The sequence below is a fragment of the Urocitellus parryii genome, chromosome 11 (assembly GCF_045843805.1).
Source record: "Urocitellus parryii isolate mUroPar1 chromosome 11, mUroPar1.hap1, whole genome shotgun sequence".
Classification (NCBI taxonomy): domain Eukaryota; kingdom Metazoa; phylum Chordata; class Mammalia; order Rodentia; family Sciuridae; genus Urocitellus; species Urocitellus parryii.
In genome coordinates, this window is record NC_135541.1 from 73,766,148 (window position 1) to 73,781,612 (window position 15,465).

Here is a 15,465-nt window from a genome sequence, read left to right on the forward strand (position 1 = left end):
AGATTTTTTTTTTTTTCCTCATCCCATTAGGATTTCTGTTGACTTGGGGGCTTTTCACATTCAGCTTTTCCAAACAGTCTCCCATTCGTTGAACTGACATGCCTCTAGGTCTACCTAGGATTTTAGGTTCTCTGACAGATTTACTGTACCTTTTAGGGTGAGTCAGGGAGGGAAGGCATGTTCTTTGGGGATTTCTTTTTTATTCAAGCTCAACATTATAGTAGAAGGTATGTTTATTAACATTATCACTCTGTTTTAGTTCGAGGGCTAATAGCATCTGAACCACCATATTGCCAAAAGAAATGTACTTACTTTTTTTTTTCCCCCAGTAAATAAAAAAGTGTGATGGTACCTTTTAAAATATGGGGAAGGGGACTTTATGATTCTAGGCCACATTAAGGAAAATAGTACAAGGTTTGAAATTAATATTCCCACTGCATTAAACAGATTATAATGAGGGTCTCATGCTTGGTTCTAGTAGAAATATTTAAGATGACCAAGATAGAGTATAATATCTGTAACCAACAAATCATGTTTTCAAAGGCTATTTAATATAGTAATTTTCACAGCTTGTGAAAAGATGGACAAAAGTTAGTATAGCCCCAGTATTATTTACAAGGAATAAAACAATGTTTGACAATGGCAGAATGACAGAATATTTTAAAATACTGTGTTCTGAGTTTTTTACAATGGGAAAAAAAAATGAGAGGATACTGACAAACTAGAAAATATCCCCTTTGGGAGTCGGAAATCTAGGAAACTTGGGGCTGGGGATATAGCTCAGTTGGTAGAGTGCTTGCCTCACATACAGAAAGCCTTGGGTTCAATCCCCAGCACCACAAAAAAAAAGAAAGCTAGGAAACTTGTACTTATTAGCTAGAGGAAATAGCAGTTCATATGTTACTTTAACAAATTCTTAGTTGATTCAAAGAAAAAAATGACATTCTGAAAGTTACTCTTTTGCCTTACACATATAGGTTTGCCAAAGTCCACTAGCAAGCACCAGAGCTCAAGTTTGAACCTCAGTCTTTTGGAGCCAGTACTTACTTCTTGTATCACTACTCTTCTGTCTCCTAAAACAGAGACCTTAAGTTTTTCATGCCATTTTTGTTAATTTTGATTTACTATTGGGATATAGTGGCTAGGAGGCAAAGTACATTCTGAGGTCAGGAGGTAGAATTCATCATATTATGATGAGTTGTTTAATATTGAAGAGACTATATACAATGGTTTCACAAAAAAAGATATATTTTCATTCATGACTATTTACATTTTTCACATTTAGTTGAAGAATATCATACAACTGATACCTCTGAAATGTTTCAGGCTTTTCTTTTAAACTCTTCTATTTACACTTATATGACATGGAATTCAAACTAAAATGGTCAAATGCTGTGATAATAGAAATCAACCAGTCAACATAGCTAAGTCTTCTCTTAAATTTGTTGATCAATGTTAGCAATAGTTACCTTAATAATAAATTATCATTCATTTAAAAATCAGTAGTAATTTTAAACAACTCATAAATAAGTGTGCTCTGTGCAATTTATACATTTAATATCCTGTGGATACTAAAGACGTGTGTTTGAGATTTGCGCATCATCAGATGAGAAGTTTGAAATAATACCCTAAAGGCTCTCTGGAGAGTTTTCAGAGCTCTGCCTGCTTTACATGAGGTGGTTCCAGTTTACGTGAGAGGGCTATTAAAATCTGGTTGAATTTCTCATATCTCTCTGTCTGGTTGACTTCTGCACCTTTACTGCCCCACAGCAATCGCATTTGAAATTCAGTCTTCAAGATTTCAGTCATTTCTTCATCTGGTTGAAAATCTAATCAAAACAATAGAAATAAGTCACTTTAGTCTGCCTTAAAACAATGTTTTAAAAGTAACTGAAAACTTTGCTTGTTTAAATAGTACCAAATGAACTTCATCTTCTCTCAGAGCTTTAAAAAATGCTCCCAAAGAAAAATGTAGGCTGTACTCATCCACCATCTTCAGAGAATTAACAAGTAAACTCTTTAAAACATGACAATGAAATCTATGTACAAGCCACTGTGGACTATGGTGCTGGGAGGAGTGTTCAGGGTATCATATTTTTATTTGTAACAACTATGTAGATGTATAATTTACATATCTCATGATTCATATATTTTGTGCAATTTGGTTTACAGTAGTAAATTCATAGTTTTAGAACACTTCCCTCACCCTAGAGAGCTCCCTACTACCTTTTTGGAGCCAATCCTTGTTCCTTCCCCAGGCCTCAGCCAACCACTGATTGGCTTTCTGTTATTATTTTGCCTCCTCTAGAAATGACATAAATGGAATTATACACTATGGACTTTTGTCAGGCTTCTTTCACTTAGCATGATGATGGAATTATTACATATGTTGTATATAATCAATCCATTCCTTGTTGAATTGTGAAATTGTGAACATATTAGATTTTGCTTATCTATTCACTAATTGATGGACACTTGAATTGTTTCCATTTTTGGGCTACTGTGAATAATGTCAACATTTATGTACAAGTCTGTATGTGGTCATGTTTTTTTTTTTTTTTTTTTTTTTTTTTGGTGGTGCTGGGAATTTAACCGAGGGCTTTGTGCATTCGAGGTGAGTTTTCATTTCTCTAGGAGTGGGAATACCGGGTTACATGGTAAGTGTATCTTCAAAGAAACTGTCATGCATGAATGGTTCTACCATTTTCTATTCACATCAGCAACATAGGAAGTTTCTCCAACTTGGTTTTGCCATTCTGTTTAATTGTTGCCATTCTTGTGTGATGGGGTAAATTTACATTTCCCTATGATTTATGTACTGAAAATCTCATTTGTATATATTCTCTGACATATTGTTTATTTAAATTGAGTTCTTTCTATATTCTAGATTAATGGGGTCAATAGTCAATGTCTCACTGGGGGGCCAGGAGAATCTAAGCCACCCTAAAACTCAATCTCAAATAATTAGTGAATAACAAAACACAAATATTCAGAAATATATTTACAAAAGGCAAAACCCCTGATAGGTCTAGTCCACATGGGTTCTAGAACTAGATAAAGAAAAGATGGCTCCTGTGGTTTATTTCAGGGGGTACATCAAAGGCAGGGATAAGGTTTTCAGGGCGAAGTCTTGCTTGTGATGTCTTAAAGTCAGCAGGTTGATTGACATCTTGGCAGGTCACACCCATCTCAGGTGCTGTGTGGGCCATGGCAGAGGAGGATAGAAATTCATATTGTCCCTGGGCAATTGACCAGAGAAAATGTCCACTGTCATTCCCAGACACCAGATGTCTGTATCCACTAGGCTTCCATGCATGGTGACCCACATGCAACTCATGGACGGCTCCTGACACTAAATATGTCATTTATCAGATATAAACATTTAGAAAGTACTTTTCTCCTAGTCTGTGTCTTGTCTTTTCACTTAGTTGTGTGTTATGAAAAGCAAAATTTTAAAGTTTTGCTTTATCAGTGTTTCCTATAATGGTTCATGTTTTTTGTGTCCTAAGAAATCTTTGTCTAATTCAAGGACACAAAGAATTTCTTATAGGAGCTTTGTACTTCAGCCCTTAGGTTTTGGGTCCATGATCCATTTTGGACTAATGATTGCATATGGTATCAGGTAAGGATTGAGATAAATTTTTTTGAATGTGCATGTTCAGTATTTCCAGTATCATTTATTTAGAGATCATACTTTGTCCAGTGAATTATCATGGCACCTTTGTCAAAAATCAACTGACAACCATTTGTGTGGGCTTATTTCTTGATTCTTTGTTATGTTCTAAGAGAAGAGGGAGAGAATTATTAGAAATGTTAAATGTGCTCCCACTATCTAAACCATAGGATCTGGATGGTGGAAAGAGCATAGAAGCCCTTCCTGATGATACCAGGATACCTTAGATAACCAACTAATGACTTCTATTCATTCAGTTAGCAGGCTTTGAGCCTAGGCTGGATGCTGGTGAGCCAGTCTTTGCCTTTACTGAGTTCACATTCACTTCCAGCAATAGGAACTTGAGACAGGATCAACTGAAAAATTGTATCAGCTACCTTTAAAGTAACATGCTATAGATCAGCTTCAAGCACACTTTTCTCAAAGCCCACCCAAATATATTGGCTGATATAACATGTAATATACTTATTGGCTAATTTCTGTTGAACTGTGTGCTTTTGTTGAGTCCCACATTGCCAAACTGAGGGTTTTTTGCGGGGTGGAGAGAGAAACAGGTATGTGCTACTCATACCTGCAGCAGATACAGTGCAAGCTGTTCAGTCCCAAATTATGGCTCTGAGACAACAACTTTCTTTTAGAGTGAAATTAATAGGCCTTTCCTGTCCCACACGATTCTTGGTTTTGTGGATCAAACTTGGCCCTTGAAGAGTTTTAAAAAATCACATGCCTGTAATTCCAGTGACTTGGGAAGCTAAGGCGGGAAGATCTCACGTTTAAGGCCAGTGTGGGCAACTTATCAAGATAGTGTCTCAAAATAAGATAAAAAATCTGAAAGGGCTGGGGATGTAGTTCAGTGAAGAGTGCTTGCCTAGTATACGCGGAGCCCTAGGTTCAATCCCTAGTGCTACACAAATAAAAGGAAGAGATGCTAGCCATCTCTGATGACTGCCTTGGTAAAGCCCTTGTTCCTGCATGAGCTTTCTGTGTTTGGCTCCCAACCTTCCTTCACACAGAAATCAGGGTGATTCACTCAAAAACATAAATCTGACTACCACACCTCCCATGGGCCCACAGTCCCACCAGAAAAGCTCTATCACTTCCCCTTTAGCATAGCTGGCTATGTTTACATTAGTCCAAAACCAAGTATGTGGGGTTCCCACTCTTCCCAGGCTCTCTCAAGACTCTGCCCCCCGCCCCTCTGATTGGCATCTGTTTTCTGACTGTGTTTTAACAATTCATGGAGGTATTTTTTTTCTCTCGAAAGTTTTCCTAATATGCTTCCTCTGCCTGCATCTTTGTCCAAATTACTTTTCCAAAATGCTTTCAGTGTACTTACCACCATGCACTGAAATACCCATTTAATGCCTCTGATCACTGAGGACACCCATTGAACCCGATTGTTGTGCATGTATCCTGTGATAAATGTTTATCAAGCCAACCAAGAAAGCTGCTTTGTACTGCCATAGTATTTGTAAGAAAGTTCAGTTTATACAACACTCTGCCCAACACTCTCCAGTTTCAAGAGCAGTATGACTGGGAAGGAATGTAGAAGAATGAAGTCTAGATAAAACTCCACTTCCTTCAATCCACTCACTAAAGGTACTTGTGGTGGGCCTCCTTTCTTGATGCTGTTTATATCACTGTCAGAACACAGAAGGAGAAATGGGACACTTGAGTCATTGGGAATTAAGAGGAAGTACTGATCAATCATACAGGAAATGGAATTCCCATGCCTTAATCTTTCCTCCTTGGTCTTTTTTCCTAATTGAGGGCATCTCTGTTCTTTCATTCCTTCATTGCAATTGCTATACAGAGTGACTTAACAAAAAAACAGCTCCTACCTGCCAGGATCCTCTCCGCATTCATCCGGTAGCTGTCCGCAGTCTTGGCCATGAAGCGGGCTGTTGCCAAGTGATTTAGCATAATTTCACAGCTTTGGTCATTTTTCTCCCACATGTCAGTTCCTTCAAAAGTGACAGCCTGGCGCTCCATTAAAGTCACAAGGGGCATCAGCAGTGGGACTGACACATTGTTGGGGGGGACACACGTGGATTCTGAAGAATAAGGAATACAGTTTTCTATGTCATTTGTTGGAAGTTATCAGATTGAGGTGCCTGGTAACTTGTGTCTGGTTATAGCAATGCAGATAAGCGAGGCTGTCACCTGGTAAGCACCTCGAGCCAGTGACAGTCCTGTAGACAACCGAGGCCTCATGATATGCCCGACCATACATGGACATGAATGGTGCAACCGCCGCTGCGGGCCCTGCCCTCCCCGCTCACCTCTGCCTTCGTGCAGGATCTTGCTGAAGGGCTTCAGCTGCTTCTCGTAGAGGATGGCGGTTTGGGTGTACTGGTGCCTCAGGGCAGTCCATGTTTTTTCTAACCTTGTGATCTAGAAAAAAGAAAGTAGTTGTTTTGAAAAAGGCTCCTTTAAGAAAATTACCATTCTGCTTAAATTTTGCAGTTGGTGATAAATGCAGCTGGTAAAACTATTAAAAGCAATTGAAAGGAAAGTGTGGAGATAAAGTAACCTCTCACCACCCTCTATTCCAAGTTCTAGTGGGCCTTCCCTGAGAGCTCTCTCCAATTGCTTGATTTACGTGTGCCTGCATCTACACACAAACACCTTTTTAAAAGAAATATCACACTATAGGCATTTTCTTTCCTTGGAAATCATTCCATATAAGTACGTAAAGAACAAACAGCCTTATCTTGTCAAACTCCTATAGAATGTTCCACTGTATGGATAAACCAGAGTTCTGTTACCTTCAGGAAAGTTTTAAACACATTTTGCTGTTACTCTAAAGGTTTCACATGTGTGAAAATATCTGGATGATAAATTTTCAGAAGTGGAGCTGCTGGGCCAGAGGGCACAAGTGTTAAATGTGGGTAGGTATTACTACACATGTCCACCATGGAGTTGTACTGATGTAAGGGTGTGGGAATGAGAGGCAAAGCACTTTAAAGTTGTTTGTTCGTAATGTCTGAGGCACACAGAAGACTGCTCAGACCGGGTGATGCCAATGCTCATTCCTCCTTGTTTCTTTTGGCCAATATAGTCAACATCAGCATATGCTACTGACTGAACTGTCCTAAGATAAATGATTCCCCACTCATACCACAAAACCAACAGATCTAAGTGTCTTCAGTTTTCTGCATAATAAGAAAGGGCACTAGTATTTAGGAATAAGAGCCAACACTATGTGAGGTATTTGAAGAATTTCATTTAATCTTTGCAATGCCTGTGAGGCAGGTATTTTGACCTCATTTTACAGATCAGCAAAAGTCTAGATTAGGTAACTCGCCCTGGTTTCTCAACCGGTCATCGGCATAGCTGAGATTCATCTTAGTCTCATAGAGCGCCCCTATATTCCAAGAGGAAGGTCGACATTGCCACTGGTCTTCCTCTGCCATATTCCATGCTACCCTTTTCTTAAGGTCCCCTCCCAGATGTGGCAGAAGGGCAGATCAGGATGATGATGTGAATGTGACTCCCTGTGGATTTTCCCTGGTGGGCCACTTCCCACCACCCCCAGCAGTCCCCTGGCTCGGCCCAACCCCTGAATACTCTGGAAAACTGTGATCCTCACTGACACTACTGGAGGGGACAGAATACCTCCAAAAGCATGGGGTAGTTTAGGATAAACTTCTAGCTGCTGAGTTTGATGTTATGGGCAGCAACCATGTGATCCCACAAAACATCCCCTTTACCACGCTCTCGGGAAGCTCTGGCTGGAGGGCAGAGCTTTACACACACAGTGCAGCCTGTTGGCTCAGCTGTCAAATTACAGGTAGTTTTGGATAAGGGAAAATAAATGTGATGCAAATTTAAATACCTGAACAAAAAATTATAACCCATTGTCATAATAGAAATAAGAATGGAAATATGGCAGAATTTGTGTTACATATTTCAAATACGGATTCTAAAAAATTCCAGTGCACCTGAATTATTTAAAGCTCTTGAAATATTGTAATCGATTCCCCCAAAATTTCTGACGAAGGTGTTAAATTGTTCCGCTTCCTGCTTTTAAGGTGACTTTGCTTTATTTAAGGAAATTATGATCCTACCACACTGACTTGCAAGACATGTGACTAGCTGTTTCCTTCAGTGGCACTGATGGATTTTCAGTGAGCACCTGGCAGGATTTCAGAGGCAATCTGACTATTGAAACAACCAAGCTAACAGACCAGTTACGGTGTTACTAGCTACAGACTTGGCTTGTAGGACCTTAATCTCAGAGTCCTACAAGCATCTAGGGCTTGAAAGAATAGAAAAGAGAAGGAGGCCTTCCTTTAAGAGGGCCTGTTTGCTTTCAAATACAGGTTTTCATGTTTGATACTCATCCCAAAAATCTCTGTCAAGGCAGATAAATTCAAATACCCAATTTTAGCGGTTCTGATTTATATAGCAAGTGGGCCAGAAATCTGAATTTTTAACAGGAGAGTCTGAGGACAATACTTTGAGACAAACCACTCCAGGAATTCTCTGATAGAGGCTCCTCGAAAGCCTTGGTTTCCCAGTCATTACCCCAAACTGGCCACAAACCTCCTGAGCTAGACGAGAGCGTTTTTCTGTTATACAGCACACTTCAGCCCAATGTTTCTTCCAAATGGTTCTCCAGGAACAAGTTATCGTGAGGATAACTCTTGTTATTGTACATCAAAGTGTGGACTGGCAACAATTATGCACTGTTTTATTTTTTTGATACTGGGGATTGGGTCCAGAGCCTCATGCATGCTAAGAGGTACTCTACCACTGGGTTACATCCCAAGTCCACATCCTTAGTCCTTTTTAAAAATATATTTATTTTGAGACAGGCTCTCATTAAGTTGCTCAGGCTAGTCTCAAACTTGGATCTTCCTGCCCCAACCTCCCAAGTAGCTGGGATTACAGACATGCACCACTGTGCCTGGCTATCCACTGTTTTTATAAACAACTGGAATACTTAGGACACTACTCTTGGTTGTCTGCTAATCAAAACAGCTTTCACTAAGATTCAGTTTATCTTTTGAGACTGACTGAAATAGTCTGTGACTTGCCAAGCATAGGAATGCAGACCTCTTTCCAAAACATTAAATATACACATGCCTGAGAGGCCACACAAAGCAAGCGGAAATTCACCTGTGGCATTTCCAGGGCTTTCATGATGGCTGAGAAAGAATAGAGGTCTCCCATGGCATCTTTCAGTTCCACTGCCACCTGGATGATCCTGTTGAGGGTGGCTGCGCGGTCCTCCAAAGTGCCTGTGCAGCCCAGAATGTCCACTGCAATGCCGATGGCCATCGTGTTGTGTCTGAAGGGGAGATCAGTGGTCAGGCTCTGGTCAGGAATAGGACTAGAAGAAAACTACACCAGATTGGCCAGGAATAGGACTGATTTTGTGCCATTTGCTGTCATTGCTGGGATATGTGTTGGCAGGTCAGAGAACTGAACTCAACAGAGACCATACCCCAGCAGACAAGCTGTGCCACTGTCAAGGCCACAGAGGACAAGGAATGTTTGTGAGGATAACTCTTATTATTGCACATTGAAGTTGTGTGCATGATGCAGTCAAAAATAAGATGCCAGCAAAGCACAGTTGCATATACCTGTAATCCCAGCGACATGAGAGGCTGAGGCAGGAGGACTGCAAGTTCAAGATCAGCCTCAGCAACTTAGCAAAACCCTGACTCAAAATAAGAAGGGCTGGGAATTTAGCTCAGTGATAGAGTACAATTGGTTCATTTCCTAGTGTCACCAAACAAAAAAACCTACCAAGCAAGATGCCCCAACAGAGGGTCAAGTTCAACCATGGACTGGGGGTCATGAAGACCTCCTGGGCCAACCGTGTGTGAGAGGTTGAAGGAGACACCATGTCCCCCTAAAACATGCATATACACTGGGAATGGTCCCCTCAGGGAAGCCTGGAGCCATCGTCACTGAGCACCAGGATAGGGGAACAGACAGGTCAAAAAAATGAGATATGCTTGAAAATGGCATGGGTATCAGAGCAAAGAAACAAGAGAGGAGCTAGGAATGGTGTTCTGTAGCCCCTGTCAAGAGGCCACGAAGTGAACGGAGATGGGGACATAGACAGAATAGCTGATAGACAGGAATTTGCCTATTAAATCAGACCCTATCCAGGCACAGGGCCATAAAGGCTGAGGCAAGAAGATGGCAAATTCAAGGCCAGCCTCAACAACTTAGTGAGACCCTATATCAAAGGAAGAAATGAAAAGGGGTGGGCATGTAACTCACTGGTAAAGCATCCCTGAGTTCAACCAAAAAAAGAAAAAAGGGGAGAAAAAAATAAAAGATCAGACCCTCAAAAAATAAGTCTTATTTTCCTTAACAATCCTTTTTCTCATCCTAAACTACTCGGGTCAAAACTCACAGACTCTGAAGGAAGTAGGGTCATCTTTATATAACAATGGAATGGATATGAATGGGGTCAGTGGGTGGCAGGAAGCACAGATTGTGACCCCCCGCCCCTCCTTTCTCTCTGAACCCAGGAGTTCATTGCATTGGGCCAGAATTGCCTCAAATTTTTTCCAGGCTGGAGGTCAAGCCCCACTTTATAGCTATGGTTACTAAAATACACATGTCCCTGGAACTCCCAGGCTGTGCTGTCCTGAAAGTTCACAGCTAAGGGTGTTACTCCATGTCCTGCTGTGTGTGTGCCTGGGTGTGTTGGTCTCTCTCTTGCCTTCCTTGAACAAAGGGCAGTAATGTCCAGCATCACTAATTAATGTTTGTTAAATAAGCAATGACCTCCTGTATCTCCAAGTGTTTGTACATAAGTGTGCATGGTGCTAACTTGTGGCATGACTTTACACTGGTACCAAACTGCTTGGCTCCTCAGTTTCATCAGATGTAAAATGGGAGCAAGTGTTGGGAGAGAGAGGCTGTGTGGGTATAAGAATAACAAGCACCTAATGAATAGTCCTTGTTACCACCATCGTCTTTATTTGTATGTCTTCTCTCCCTGGGTGTCCTGTCTCTGTTTCTTTCCTTTTTTCCCATTTATCTTCTTTTTCTGATTTCTTTTTCTTTTTCCAGGGCTTCACATAGGCTAGCCAAATGCTCTACTACAGAATTAATCCCCAACCCTTTTTTATTTTGAGATAAGGTCTCACTAAGTTGCCCAGGCTGGCCTTGAACTTGAGATCCTCCTGCCTCAGCCTCCTCCAAGTCACTGGGTTTAGAGAGGCATATGCCACTGCACTGAACTCAGGCTCTTCTTTAAGGCCTGGTGTTGCATCCATTCATTACCCAGAACCTTCTTGGGTACCACTGTGCAGTGAATGACTCAGGATGGCAAGTCTGTAGCATCCACATCAATAATCAATGGCAGGAGGCAGTCAACAATTACATGAGGGACATTTCCAGTTCAGTGTGCCCATAATAAGCAAGATAGTAAATTAAAAATAAAGGTGGTTTTGTATTTGATTTTCAAAGGCTAGAGAGTAATATCATTTGACATTTCAGGACCCCAATAACCTTGGCCTTTAGTGACACGCTGTAATTAATCAAACCTCTCCTGACCTCTGTAGAAAGATTCCATAGGTCAGTCTTGAACAGGAAACAAGCTAAGGAGCCAGGCCCTGGGCAAGAAGCAATTGGGAGAATAAAGAAATGCTACCAAGGACTGGGGCTGTAGCTCAGTGGCAGAGTGTTTGCCCAGCAGGTGTGAGGCACTAGGTTTGATCCTCGGCACCACATAAAAATAAAAATAAAGGCATTCTGTCCATCTACAACTACAAAAAAAAAAAAGGAAAAAGAAAAGAAAAGAAAAGAAAAGGAAAGGAAAGGAAAGGAAAGGAAAGGAAAGAAAGAAAGAAAGAAAGAAAGAAAGAAAGAAAGAGAAAAAAGAAAAAGAAAAGAAATGCTACCAAGAGTGAAAGTGAGAAAACAGTCAAGGGAGAAGCCTTGATCCTGGGCTGCTCTGCTGCTTGCATGTCCCCGCACACTTTATATTACTCATAAAAGAAGGTTCAGATTCATTAGGCCTGGAACCTGGTGGAACTTTCAGGCTAAATGTATCACATGAGAAATTTTCTCATAGGGAAATAAGACAGTGACTGCTGAGTCCGACAACAACAGAGGGGGAGCCAGGCACGAGCAGGAAGGCAGCTAGAATCTAGAAGCCTGATGCGGAAACGCAGGACAGGTCAGAAGTCCCCAAAGCTAAAGCCATAGGTATGGCCTGGGCCCTTCCTCACCTCTGATCTCACAGCCCAGTATCCTGGGTGTTTTCTAGGTGTTCAGCAACAGCTGTGAGGCCAAAGCAACTGCTGCACTGGAGTTGTCTTACCAGCTTTTTTGTGTTGGTTACTGGGGATTGAACTCAGGGACACTAGACCACTGGACCACATCTCCAGCCCTATTTTGTATTTTATTTAGAGACAGGGTCTCACTGAGTTTGCTTGGCACCTCATTGTCGCTGAGGTTGGCTATGAAATTGCCATCCTCCTGCCTCGGCCTCCGGAGTCGCTGCAATTACAGGCATGCAGCACTGTGCCTGGCAGTCTTACCAGCTTTACTAGCCACATTAGCTTGAAAGCAGCTCTACCGAGCCCCTGAAGCTTATCTGAAATGTAGGGTTAACTTCCTAGGGGCTGATGTCTGCTGGCTACATGTGGCAATCTGACTAAAACTAGTAAACATTTTCATTCCTCAGCCACACAGCTGTGTTTCAGGTGCCTGACAGTCATATGTGGCTAGTGGCTATTTTAGTGGCCAGTGCAGATAAGAGCATTTCTGTCACCATAGAAAGTTGAACTGAACAGTGCTGTGACTCAGGACATCATGGAAAGCCGTGGACAGTCAGTCATGGCGCCTGGGGCACTGGTTGTTGAAACAGAAAACTTAAGATAACAAGATAGTCTTGCCTACATCAGCTTTCTAAAGCCCAGCTTTTGTGGTATTATGAAAATCTAATCTTGTGCTTTGTTTCTTAAAAATATCCCTGTCTTCTAAACATCCCATGTTCACACATGTGCATTTTAATGGGCACCCAGGGCTCTGGCTTTTCATAAGAGGACAGACACTCTGGAGACCCAGGGACTGAGTTACCAGCATCCCTTGACCTTTGACTCCCCTTTTGTCAACCCTTCAAAATTGTTCAGAACCAACTCCCACCTAATTCCTCAAGAAACCTTAAATTCCAAAGAGACAAAGATGTGCAGGACCTGAGGGGGCTTGAGGTGGCAGGGAGAGGGAGATCTCTGCTGCTTGCAGCGCCCCAGCTGTGTTGCCTGTCAGCCAGTGGCCTCAGACAGGCTATTCTCTTGATTCACCCTCTCTAGGAACAAAGCCAGGAAGGTCCTCTTTTTCCTGACCTATGCTGCACTCTTTGTGCATCTCCAGGCTTCTGAAAAGAGTCACCTGGGGCCAGGTGACATGACATGGGCTGGCCTGGTGGGGCTCCTCTCTCGCACTGAAACCTGCTGCTTTGACACCTGCAAGGAGTTGGAAGGGTGGAAGACGCAGAGGCCAGCACTGCTCACCTTTCAATTATGTCCAGGCGAAGCTGGCGTCCATGAGGCAAGGTAATGAGCTCCAGCCCTGAGCTCACACCCATGTTCCTCTTCATCTCTTCAGAGACTTCAAGTATCCTAGCAACCTGTCAGGAGCAAAGCTGAAATTCACTGGATCAGGAAGTGGGCTGGTCCCAGCGCATATTTAGCATGTGAAAAGAAATACACTAAACTGGGACAGTGGGGATGAACTTTACATTTGTTGCATTTCTTCATAAGTAGCAGTGTCCAAAAATATGGTTCTTATGTATTTGGGCATTTTAATACACATACCAGAAATATAAAACTAATAAGTGGGGAGAAAGACTGGGGAAACACCCAAATTGGTCTGCAGAATCTGCAGATTCGGTACATATTCCTTCCCAGCCAGGGAACAGTTTAGTTCTCTGGGCTTTTGTCTGACACAGGCTGGATCCTGCTGCGATGTTCAGTTGCCAACAGCAGGACTGCGTATGTGCCGTCCACCATCCCTGCAGTGGAGAAGCAGAATCCTGCCCAAGCTCCCCTCTGCTGTGGGCTTTTCGATTCATGTTCTCACTGAACTGCCAGGGCTGGCTGCTATTACCCTTAATTACATCTCTCCCAGGCGCAGTGAATGCACCGTGTGTCTGGAAACTATTAAAAACATGTAGAGTGATTTGAAACCCCAAGTCTCAAACACACCCACACGTCCTCCTGAGAGGAGAGAGGTTTCCCTTAAACAAAGTCTTTGTCCGCATCAGCTCTCACCCATCTCCAGTCTAGTGTAATCAGTGGATCAGAATTAGGCATCAGTAGACCATTTACAGTTACTACACACTGCAGTGAAGTGTCACAGCTGAGTTGGTGTGTCTCCAATTGGGCTACCAGGCCTCACAGCACACTGATGGACTGATAGTACAACATGCAGACCCAATGGGTCTAACCAAGCCTGGACACAGAGAGTGTGTCCCTCTCCTCTGTTTGGTGGACTTGTCCTTGACCATAATTACCCAGGCACACGAGCAGTGCAGATGTCTTCATCATAAGCCAGAAAAACATCTGGAAGTTTAGCCAATATTATTAACTCTGACCCTTAACTTCTGTGGTTAAGCAAAGAAACCACTGTGAGCCCTGAGGGATGAGCCTGGAACAGCTACCAGTGGGGAACCCCAGATCAGGATGCAGAATCCACACTGCAGTCTCACCTCCACTCTCTGGGCCTCAGTTTTCCCTTGTCTAATACAATTGCTATCTAAGTTCACTTTTCTCAAGGACTTTGCAAAGGATTCAAAGACCTTAAAACCAAAAGAGCTGAGCACGATGGCACATATCTATGATCCAGTGGCTTGGGAGGCTGAGGCAGTAGGATTGAGAGTTCAAAGCCAGCCTCAGCAATGGCAAGGCACTAAGCAACTCAGTGAGACCCTAAATAAAATACAAAATAGGGCTGGGGATGTGGCTCAGTGGTTAAGCACCTGAGTTCAATCCCTGGCACCAAAAACAACAACAAAACAAAACAGAAAACAAAACCCAAGAGCTATTTGGAAACATAAGTTAGGAATCATTTGCCATGTGGAAGTGGGAAGAATTCTGGCCAGATTCCGGTAAAGAGATTTACACCTTGGCCTTGGCAAGGCAACCCAAATGCAGGCCCTGCACACTTCCTCACGTGTTTAGACAGCTGTCCTGTTAGAGGTTCCAAACCCTGTTACCTCTGTGGGGACCCTCCCCTCCATGCACACTTTGTACAATGAGACCAAAAAGCTCCTCCTCACTAATTCAGCTCTGTTCTGGAAGTATTAACAGGCATTCTGCGAAACCTCTTCTGAGAATGAGAAGCCTATAGTCTGTCATCTGGGTTCCAGGAGCCACAACTGCTCAATCCAGGCTAAGCTATGTACAATAAAATTCTGTTTTGGGAGGTGAGAGGGCAATTCTGGGGATTGGATATAGAGGTGCCTTACCACTGAGCTTCACCATCCCTTCCTATGTTTTTTAAAATATTTTTTTAGAAGTTGATGGGCCTTTATTTTGTTCATTTATTTATATGTGGCGCTGAGAATCTAACCCAGTACCTCACACATGCTAGGTAAGTGCTCTACCCCTGAGCCACAACCCCACTCTCCTTCCTATTTTTAAAGACACTGTCTTGCCAGACACTGTGATACATGCCTGCAATCCCAGTGACTCAGGAGGCTGAGACAGGAGGATTCTAAATTCAATGCCAGTCTCAGCAACTTAGGTTTAAAATAAAAAATAAAAAGGGCTGGGAATGTAGCTCAGTAGTAATGTATCCCTGGATTCAATTCT

General features: G+C 42.4%; 1 protein-coding gene across 4 annotated transcripts in view; it reads right to left on the reverse strand.

Annotated features, from left to right (window-relative positions):
• Nucleotides 1–1,238: 1,238 nt before the first annotated feature.
• The window catches only part of Bcar3 (BCAR3 adaptor protein, NSP family member), a 115,001-nt gene continuing 100,774 nt past the window's right edge, over nt 1,239–15,465 (reverse strand). For all 4 annotated transcript variants that reach the window (XM_026403109.2, XM_026403110.2, XM_077790999.1 and 1 more), the window contains 5 exons: nt 13,165–13,280; nt 8,798–8,969; nt 5,956–6,067; nt 5,515–5,727; nt 1,239–1,829 (listed from right to left, as the gene is read on the reverse strand). In XM_026403109.2, the coding sequence (XP_026258894.2) occupies nt 1,651–1,829; nt 5,515–5,727; nt 5,956–6,067; nt 8,798–8,969; nt 13,165–13,280 (792 nt within the window). In that variant the 3' untranslated portion in view covers nt 1,239–1,650. The remainder of the gene's footprint in view (nt 1,830–5,514; nt 5,728–5,955; nt 6,068–8,797; nt 8,970–13,164; nt 13,281–15,465) is intronic.